Here is a 10,597-nt window from a genome sequence, read left to right on the forward strand (position 1 = left end):
TTCATTTGTCCAATACACAATACATATGGAAGAGAATAGACATGAAGTAATATATATAAAGATAATATGTAAAAATAGAGGAGAGATATATGAAAGGAAGAAAATATATATGATATATGAGATAAAGGAAAGACAATTGGACAGGGGACGAAAGGCACACTAGTGCACTTATGTACACCCCTTACTGGCCTCTTAGGAACCTGGAGAGGTCAATCGTGGAGAGTCTAAGGGAGAAGTGTTGGGGGTTAGGGGTTGACACTATTGAGTCCGGTAATGAGTTCCACGCTTCGACAACTCGATTGTTAAAGTCATATTTTTTATAGTCAAGTTTAGAGCGGTTAATATTAAGTTTGAATCTATTGCGTGCTCTTGTGTTGTTGCGGTTGAAGCTGAAGTAGTCATTGACAGGTAGGACATTGCAGCATATGATCAAATCTCATCACCGGCTCAAGGTTGACTCAGCCTTCCATCCTTCCAAGATGGGTAAAATGAGGATGTGGATTGTGAGGGCAAACTGGCTCTGTTAAAAAATGCTATTGCTAACATATTGCCTGAGTCTAAGGAGAAGGGTGGCATAAAAAAATCAAATAAAAAAAGAAAGAAAGAAACAAACTCCATCTTATAAAGCCCTACATGGCATCGGACCAGATTACTTATGGGACCGCCTCCTGACGCATGAATCCCAGCGCCCAGTCAGGTCCCACAGAGTCGGCCTCCTCCGGGTCTCGTCAACTAAAAATGTCATTTGGCGGGTCTTAGGGGAAGAGCCTTCTCTGTGGGGGGCCCGGCCCTCTGGAATCCACTCCCCCGCTCCTTGCCTTTTGTAAAAATCTGAAAACTTATTTATGCCGTCAGGCTTGGGGCCACTAGACCCCAGCCTCTGCCCAGTGAATGTATACGATGTTTGTAGTGTGTATTCAAATGATTTTTAAATGTTTACTTTTTTTAAAGAATATCTTAACTAATTATTTATGTTAATTGGATTTAGATGTGTTTTATATACTGTGTTTTATTGATATGTTGTGTGCCGCCCCAAGTCCAATTAATAAAATAAATAAAAAACAATAAACTTGGCCAGAAAAGAATTTGAAAAGTTAGATAAGGAAAAAACAACAACAGGTGGCATCTAAAAATGTCGATTGTGGAATGCTTAACTTATTTATGCAAATTGGATTTAAACACACTTGGTTAATTTGATTGTTTTTAATTGAAGGGTTGTTCTACAAGCAAACAGGAAAGCTGAGCAACGAGGACATCTTCTCTGGATGATTTATTTTAGGACAATCCGGCCTTGACCGTGTCCACTGCGCATTTCCAGTTGGCTCTCTTTAGCGATTCAGCCTCTACCATGTCAAGCTTGTACCCGACGCTGGAAGATATGAAGGTTTATCACATGTTGACGGTGGGAACTGCTTTCTTCTCATCTCTGCGGAAGCCACTGCTTGGTGTATGGCAGTGATGGCGAACCTTTTTACCTTTGGGTGCCGAAAGTGTGTGCTCACACACTATCGTGCCTGTGCGAGTGCCCACACCCATAATTTATTTGTTTGTTTATTTATTTATTTATTTATTTATTTATTTATTTTGTCCAATACACAATAATACACAATGAAGGTTATAGAGGATATAGTAGAGAAGAAATATGAGATATAGGAGAGACTATAGGACAGGGGACGGAAGGCACTCTAGTGCGCTTATGTACGCCCCTTACTGACCGGGCTACAAGGATGGTGGAAGGTCTTCAGCATAAAACGTATCACGAAAGACTTCATGGACTCAATCTGTAGAGTCTGGAGGACAGAAGGAAAAGGGGGGACATGATCGAAACATTTAAATATGTTAAAGGGTTAAATAAGGTCCAGGAGGGAAGTGTTTTTAATAGGAAAGTGAACACAAGAACAAGGGGACACAATCTGAAGTTAGTTGGGGGAATGATCAAAAGCAACATGAGAAAATATTATTTTACTGAAAGAGTAGTAGATCCTTGGAACAAACTTCCAGCAGACGTGGTTGGTAAATCCACAGTAACTGAATTTAAACATGCCTGGGATAAACATATATCCATCCTAAGATAAAGTACAGGAAATAGTATAAGGGCCGACTAGATGGTCCATGAGATCTTTTTCTGCCGTCAGTCTTCTATGTTTCTATGTTTCTACCTCTTAGGAATCTGGAGAGGTCAACCGTGGATAGTCTAAGGGTAAAATGTTGGGAGTTAGGGGATGATACTACGGAGTCCGGTAATGAGTTCCACGCTTCGACAACCTGATTACTAAAGTCATATTTTTTACAATCAGGTTTGGAGCGGTTAATATTAAGCTTGAATCTGTTTTGTGCTCTTGTGTTGTTGTGGTTGAAGCTGAAGTAGTCTTTGACAGGCAGGACATTGCAGCATATGATCTTGTGGGCAAGACTTAGATCATGTTCAATGTCTGGGGAGGGTGAAAATTGCCTCCCCTGTCTCTCTGGAGTCCCTCTGGAGGCCAGAAACAGCCCATTCCCCAACTTCTGCTGGGCCCTATAGGCCTGTTTTTCACCCTCCCCAGGCTCTAGGACTTTCCCTAAAGCCTGGGGAGGGCAAAAGCGCCCTCCTCCATCCCCCCAGAAGCCCTCTGGAAGTCAAAATTGTCCTCCCAGAGTCTCTGTGTGAGCTGAAAACCAGAGTGTACACGTATGCTGGAGCTGAGTTAGGGCCATGGCTTGTGTGCCAGCAGATAGGGCTCCATGTGGCACCTGTGTCATAGGTTCACCATCACTGGTGTAGGGCAATGCAAGGGACAAAGTGATAGGCAAGTTCCGTTCTGGGTCTTAAGAAGGTGCCAACCACACGTAGGTCCTCAACTGATGACCACAACTGAGACCAGAATTTACTGTTGCTAAGCAAGGTGATTGTTAAGTGAGTCACAACCATTTTTCTTTCTTTTGCCACCGTGGTTGAGCGAATCCCTGCCGTTAAATGAACCAGGCGGTCATTAAGTGGAATCTGGCTTTTGGAAGTGACTTACGGGCTGGGACAGTAACAAGTGTTATGCTGGGCTTATGGCAATTAGTCCCCTATGAGTTCAGAAAAACTTTCAAACACACGTCCAGAAAAATAAATCAATCTCTTTTATAAGCAGAGTCTTGTAAAAACAATTCCCAATTACTTCTTGGTAATCCCGAGAGGCGACAAATTACTCACACCCCAAATTCCACACAGCTCCGCTGAACTGAAGTACGTCAAAGTTCACAAGAGTTCTTGAAAACAGAAAGCAGCCCCATGCTGCTTAAATCTTCTGTCTTCTTCTAAACTCTCATACAAACGGATAAGCACCCAAACCTCAGTACTCCCCCACTCCCGTATTTATCGGAGTCTCGTAGTATAATTAACCCTGAACAGCTGCACGCCCTTGTCTGTTTTGGTGCCCGTGCAACTGATCCCTTCGTCCCAGAATCCTGCGCATGCGGGGATCCAAGATTGGGTCATCCATGATACCGCCCCCTTCTGAGTCAGAGGACTCCCTAGCTGGAGAACTGGCTGGTGGACTGGCTGCACCTATCCCTCAGTCTGCCTTTTCTCCCCCACTGTCTGCTTCTGCTTGTGAGCCAGTTTCACTGTCTGAGTCATCTGGCAACCAGACAGGTCTCCGATAAACAGAGGACTCCCACAAATCCACGTCAAAATCTCCAGCTCCTGGAGCTGGCCCAGAGCCAACAACAACAACAAGTAGACACTATGGAACATGGCAATTGCCATCAGTATATGTTGGTTTCTAAGCCCTTGAATTTTTGATCACGTGACTGTGAGGATGCGGCAATGGTCATAAGTATGAGGATGAGTCGTAAGTAGCAGTGGGCTACTAGCCAGAATGCTAAATTGCGCTCGCTGCCACAGCTCGTAAGTGCTTGCGGGGCCAATGTGATTTTGCTTTTACACCTATGGAGGTAGCAAAATCATGCATGGAGCCAGAGGTGCACCCGTGTTTCGGTGACGTTTATTTGCTTCTGCACATGCTGAAACATGGGCGCACTTGCAGCTCCGTGCATGATTTTTCTACCTCCACAGGTGCAGAAGAAAAATCGCGCTGGACCTGCAAGCACTTACAAGCCACGGCGGTGAGCGCAATTTAGCATTCCGGCTAGTAGCCCACCCCTGGTCGTAAGTCACTTTTCTCAGTGCAGTTGTAACTTGGTCACAAAATGAATACTTGTTAATCAAGGATCACTTGTACTACTCAATTAGAGCAAAAACGATTTAATTAGATTATAATCAATGTTTCACTTAGCAACAGAAATTTGGGAGTCAATTGTGGTTGTATGTTGAGGACTACCTGCATAGGAAAAATAATGAATGTTCTAACAATTGATGCTTTGATTTTAAACAAAGAGGGCTGAAAATGGGAGTTTCTAATTTGCAAGGGGCCTAACTCTTCCCCTATTAATTATTATTTTAAAAATAATAATAATAATAATAATATATTATATCCAAGAAGGATGTAATGGAAGTGGAAAAGGTGATAAAAAGGGCAATAAGAACGATCAACCAGGTTGAAACGCCTTGGTCTCTTCAGCCTTGAAAGACAATGTTTAAGGACTGACTTGATCGAAGTGTATAAAATCCTGCATGGGATAGAAAAAGTGGATAGGGAAAAATTATTTTCTTTATCACACAATACTAGGACAAGGGGGCCACTCCCTAAAGCTCATGGGTAAGAAAGTGAGGACAAATCAAGGGAAATATTTCTTCACCCAGAGGGTCCTTGGTTGATGTAATTCCCTTCCAGAAGAGGTCGTGACAGCTGTCAGCCTGGATAGCTTCAAGGCAGGATTGAACAGATTCATGGATGCCAAGTGTATCATGGGTGGTGATTGAAACGTATGTCCAAGTGCTGCCTCTATGTTGGTTGAGGCAGGCGGGGTTCCCTTGGGTACCATTTGTTGGGGGTCAAGGGAAAGGGAGGGTTTTGCCTTCTCTTTCTACTCAAGATCCCCATGGACAATTGGTGGGCCACTGTGGGCCACAGAATGCTGGACTCGATGGGCTTTGGCCTGATTTAGCAGGGCTCTTCTTATGTTCTTAATATTTGGAGGGGCTCCTGTGGGTTTCCGAGGTGGAAACACCAGCTGAGAGATGGCCTTATCCGACCAACCCACTTGGATTGGGAAGCCTGACAGTCAATGCCAAGAATAAGGCAATAACTTTAGTCAACTTTCTTGTTCGCCAACATTTGTCATCTGATATTCTGCTAGATTTCAACACCCAAAACTGGATGGTTGAGATCTTGCCAAGAGTTGGAAAGTTTTGCCTAATATTTAATCAAAGGAACGGCTTACCACCAGATGTTGTGGGTGCTCCATTGCTAGAAGTTTTCCAGAAGATAACTATATCTGGAATGATGTAGAACAGTGATGTCCTACATTTTTCCTTGGGTGCCAAAAGCTATTGCACATGTGTGAGTGCCCACACCCAGTAGTGGGTTCTTATGGGAATGGTAAAGGACACCGCACCAGTAGTAAAATATGAGCTGCAATCCAGCAATCTCTTTGTAGAGTAGCATTTCTCAAACTGGGATGTCAACTTTCAGAAGACTCTACGGTCCTTCAAGGTTGAGGACCAACAAAGAATGTTCTGCAGAGATGAAACTGTAAAAGATTGGTATTGTCTAGTCCAGTGGTCCTCAACCTGGGGGTCATTGAGACCCCCACAGGGGTTTATTTTATTTATTTTTATTTATTGGATTTGTATGCCGCCCCTCTCCGGAGACTCGGGGCGCCTAACAGCAATAATAAGACAGCGTATAGTAATAATCCAATACTAAAAACAATTAAAACCCATTATAATAAAAAACCAAACATACATACAGACATACCATGCATAAAATTGTAAAGGCCTAGGGGGAAAGAGTATGTCAATTCCCCCATGCCTGATGGCAGAGGTGGGTTTTAAGGAGCTTACGAAAGGCAAGGAGGGTGGGGGCAGTGCGAATCTCCAGGGGGAGCTGATTCCAGAGGGCCGGGGCCGCCACAGAGAAGGCTCTTCCCCTGGGTCCCGCCAAGCGGCATTGTTTAGTTGACGGGACCCGGAGAAGACCCACTCTGTGGGACCTAACTGGTCACTTGGATTCGTGCAGCAGAAGGCGGTCCCGGAGATATTCTGGTCCGATGCCATGAAGGGCTTTATAGGTCATAACCAACACTTTGAATTGTGACCGGGAACTGATTGGCAGCCAATGCAGACTGCGGAGTGTTGGTGTGACATGGGCATATTTGGGAAAGCCCATGATTGCTCTCGCAGCTGCATTCTGCACGATCTGAAGTTTCCGAACATTTTTCAAAGGTAGCCCCATGTAGAGAGCGTTACAGTTGTCTGAAACCCTGGGAAAAGACAAATTTTCCCTGGTGTTAGGAACTAAAGCTTCTATTCTGGAGCCTTGGAACATATTTTTACAATCTGACCAATCAGGCATTTACAGTGGGGGGGGGGGGGGTTTCCCTCTGACCTTCCTGCCAATCAGTTTAAAGCTTTGTTGGGAGAATTGGCACTAGACTTATGGTTGGGGGTCACCACAATATGAGGAACTGTATTAAGGAGTCACGGCATTAGAAAGGTTGAGAACCACTGTAGGGAATGACGTTTCTCATGTCTTCTCATTTTTATCCTGATAGCCCCAGGACAATGCTGTTGGGCCCCAGCCCAGGGCTCCAGCTCCGGCCCCTCCTGCGAGAGAGACACTGGAGCCACCCAAAGCAGATGGTAAGGTATTTCAAACATCATCCAATCTTTTGGATCGAAACAAGCACTTCTGTTGAAGATCCCAAACAACGGCACCTTGTAACTTTTTCAGATGGATGCTTCATTCTGAAGCTCATGCCACAATTAGGATGGTACCACTAAGATGTGGTATGGATAACGGGGATGGGGGACTGGGAAGAGGTAGACCCAAGAAAGGAATTGTACTATGGCCCGCTAGTAGCCCTGCTCAAGGGGAGACCAACTTGGTGATGCACCTGTGTTGTGAGTGCTCCTTGTCCACCTCAGATCATGTCAGATTCTGAGGAGGATGAGCCAAGGGGGTTGCTAGAGGAAGCAGAGAGTGAGGTTGAGGCAGCTGGCACCCCGAGTTAGACAGCGGGGAGGCTGGCAAGGACTCGGTGCCACAGGCAGAGGTTCAGCCAGAGCCTTCGGAACCTCCAGCAACTCACAGCAGTGATGAGGAAGAAGAGGTTTCTCCTCTTCTTGATGCACGAGCGTGCAGAGCTGCCAAGAGACAGGAATGGTTACTCAGGAGGAGGTCTCCTCGGGAGTAAGAACAAGGAGCTAATTGGCCACTTTCTTCCTTTTCTTTTTTTTCCAGAACCACCAGTTTTGTACCCAAATCTTGCCGATCTCAACGATTACATGGGTCTCTCCCTTTCCAGTGAGGAGATCCAGAAAAATTTAGGTCTCGTTCCGACAGGCAGTTCTGTAAGCATTTTTGAACATAGCCATGGAAGATATTCCATGCGCCTTTCGTCCCTTCATAGATTCATATTCACGTAGGAGAAGATAGCTTGTAACTAACCTATGAGAGGGATCTTGGAGTCTGCGGAGAGGGGCGGCATAAAAATCTAATAAATTATTATTATTATTAGTGGATGATCATTTAAATATGAACCAGCCTTGTGCAGCAGCTGCCAAAAAAAGCCAACACAGTTCTAGGCTGCATTGACAGAGGGAGAGAATCAAGATCACACAAATTGTTAATACCACTTTATAAGGCCTTGGTAAGGCCACACTTGAAATACGGCATCCAGTGTTGGTCACCACAATGCAAAAAGGATGTTGAGACTCTAGAAATAAAGTGCAGAGAAGAGCAACAAAGAGGATTAGGGGACTGGAGGCTAAAACATATGAAGAACGGTTGCAGGAGCTGGGCATGGCTAGTTGAATGAAAAGAAGGACCAGGGGAGACAGGATAGCAGCCTTCCAATATCTCAGGGGTTGCCCCAAAGAAGAGGGAGTCAAGCTATTCTCCAAAGCACCTGAGGGTAGAACACCCATTGCTTCTTTTATTTATTATTTATTTATTATTTGGATTTGTATGCCGCCCCGAGTTTTCGGAGAGGGGCGGCATACAAATCCAAATAATAAATAAATAATAAATAAAAGAAGCAATGGGTGGAAACTAAACAAGGAGAGAAGCAACTCAGAACTAAGAAGAAATTTCCTGACCCTTAGAACAATTAATCAGTGGAAGGACTGATTCTGCAAACCCTCCATCATATGTTTTAGCTTCCAGTCCTCTCAGGGTTGATGGATTCAGCCCCAAAGGTTGAACTTTGAGCATGGACCTTCACCAACCGTCTCGATCCGGGGAGAATAATTCCTTTCTTTCTGCATTGCTTCTTCAAACTTGGCTTCCTTTGGCAGGCTATGGGTCCCTCTTTCTCAGCCCATGGACCACTGGTGGCTCCCGTGACCGGAAGCGATGTAGGGCTGCATCGGGCCGAGATCAAACCGGGTTTGCGTGAGATTCAGCTCTGCAAGGATGAACGTGGGAAGACCGGACTGAAGCTGAGGAACATTGATAAGGTCAGTTTTGGAAAGGGGCTCCTAAGCTAGACAAAGACCTGGAGAAATTTTACAATTTCTGGACTTTTGCCAGACCAATCCTTGATTTTATACACTTGTATCAAGTCACCCCTTCAACGCCGCCTTTCAAGGCTGAAGAGACCAAGGCGTTGCAACCTGGTTTCATAAAGGGGGGGCTCCATTTCCTTGATAATTCTTGTTGCACCTTTTTTGCACCTTTCCCAGTTCCATTATATCCTTCTTGAGGTGAGGTTGTTGGCTTGTCTCGGTCATCTAGGCTATGAAACCTTCGACAACACCGAGCAGAGAATTTTTACAGAGCGTGGAAGTGTGATAAAGCCAAGACACAGACTTACCGGTAGTTAAATAAGAATTATTTACATATAAACAAAATATAAACAATCCAGAATAAGCACATAGCGAATACAGAATAATAAGCACTGAGCAATCACAAGATAGAAGCACAAAGCAAAATGCAATATAGATAATAAGCACGAAGCTTATACAGTGGTACCTCATGATACGAACCCCTCGTCTTACGAACAACCTGAGATACGAACCCGGGGTTCAGAATTTTTTTGCCTCTTCTTACGAACTTTTTTCTTCTTACGAACCTGCCGCCGCCGCTGCCGAGAAGCCCCACCGCCCAGCTGTCGCTTTTTGAAACAGCCGGGGGGCTTCTCAGCGTCCTCCTGAACCCAAGCGCCAAACCCAAACTTCCGGGTTCGGCATTCAGGAGGCCACCGAGAAGCCCCCCGGCTGTTTCAAAAGATGACAGCTGGGCGGCGGGGCTTCTCAAGCGGCCTCCCGAACGCCAAACCCGGAAGTTCGGGTTTGGCGTTCAGGTTCAGGAGGACGCTGAGAAGCCCCCCGGCTGTTTTAAAAGGTGACAGCCGGGCAGCAGGGCTTCTCAGTGGCCTCCCACACCCGAACTTTTGCTGAACTTCCGGGTTTGGCGTTTGGGAGGCTGCCGAGAAGCCCCGCCGCCCGGCTGTCATCGTTTGAAACATCCGGGGGGCTTCTCGGCGGCCTCCCGAACGCCAAACCTGGAAGTTCGGGTTTGGTGTTTGGCGTTCGGGAGGCCGCCGAGAAGCCCCCCGGCTGTTTCAAAAGGTGACAGCCAGGCGGCGGCGGTTTTTTGCGGGGTTTTTTTCGTTGCACGGATTAATTGCACCAAATCCACATGGAAAAAAGTAGACAGTGGAGTACCACAGGGCTCTGTCCTGGGTCCTGTACTCTTTAACATCTTCATCAACGACCTGGACAAGGGAATAAAAGGGGAACTAATAAAATTTGCAGATGACACCAAGCTGGCGGGGGTAGCCAACACCCTTGAGGACAGGCTCAGAGTACAAGAAGACATAGACAGACTATCACAGTGGGCCCATACCAACAAAATGAGGTTCAACACCGACAAATGCAGAGTCCTCCACCTCGGCAAAAAGAACCCTAGACATACATACAGCCTGGGAGATACCCCACTCAGCAGTAGTGACTGCGAAAGAGATCTTGGAGTCTTGGTGGACAATCAACTAAACATGAGTCAGCAATGTGCAGCAGCAGCCAAAAAAGCCAACTCAATCCTAAGCTGCATCAACAGAGGAATACGCTCCAAGACCAGGGAAGTACTAATACCACTCTACTATGCCCTGGTCAGACCCCACCTGGAGTGCTGCATCCAATTTTGGTCACCTCACTACAAAAAAGACATCGAAACTCTGGAGAAAGTGCAAAAAAGAGTAACCAAAATGATTAGGGGACTCGAAACCAAGACTTACGAAGAGAGATTGAGAGAACTGGGCATGGACAGCCTAGAAAAAAGAAGGTCTAGAGGGGACATGATAGCAGTTTACAGATAATTGAGGGGTTGCCACGGTGAGGAGGGGGTCTCTTTATTCCCCAGGGCACCAGAGGGCCGGACGAGGAACAATGGTTGGAAGCTGACCAAGGAGAGATTCAACCTGGAAATAAGGAAGAACTTCCTGACGGTCAGAGCGATCAACCAATGGAACTGCCTGCCAGGGGAGGTGGTGAACTCCCCAACTC

The 10,597-nt window shown here is 45.8% G+C and overlaps 1 protein-coding gene across 1 annotated transcript in view; it reads left to right on the top strand.

Moving 5' to 3' along the window:
- Window positions 1–1,327: 1,327 nt before the first annotated feature.
- Window positions 1,328–10,597, top strand: part of SDCBP2 (syndecan binding protein 2) — a 22,214-nt gene continuing 12,944 nt past the window's right edge. Inside the window, exons 1-5 of the mRNA XM_070744272.1 lie at window positions 1,328–1,402; window positions 6,646–6,733; window positions 7,335–7,444; window positions 8,390–8,551; window positions 8,777–8,909. Of these exons, the coding sequence (XP_070600373.1) occupies window positions 1,349–1,402; window positions 6,646–6,733; window positions 7,335–7,444; window positions 8,390–8,551; window positions 8,777–8,909 (547 nt within the window). The 5' untranslated portion in view covers window positions 1,328–1,348. The remainder of the gene's footprint in view (window positions 1,403–6,645; window positions 6,734–7,334; window positions 7,445–8,389; window positions 8,552–8,776; window positions 8,910–10,597) is intronic.

This window comes from Erythrolamprus reginae, chromosome 3, assembly GCF_031021105.1.
Source record: "Erythrolamprus reginae isolate rEryReg1 chromosome 3, rEryReg1.hap1, whole genome shotgun sequence".
Taxonomy (NCBI): Eukaryota; Metazoa; Chordata; class Lepidosauria; order Squamata; family Dipsadidae; genus Erythrolamprus; species Erythrolamprus reginae.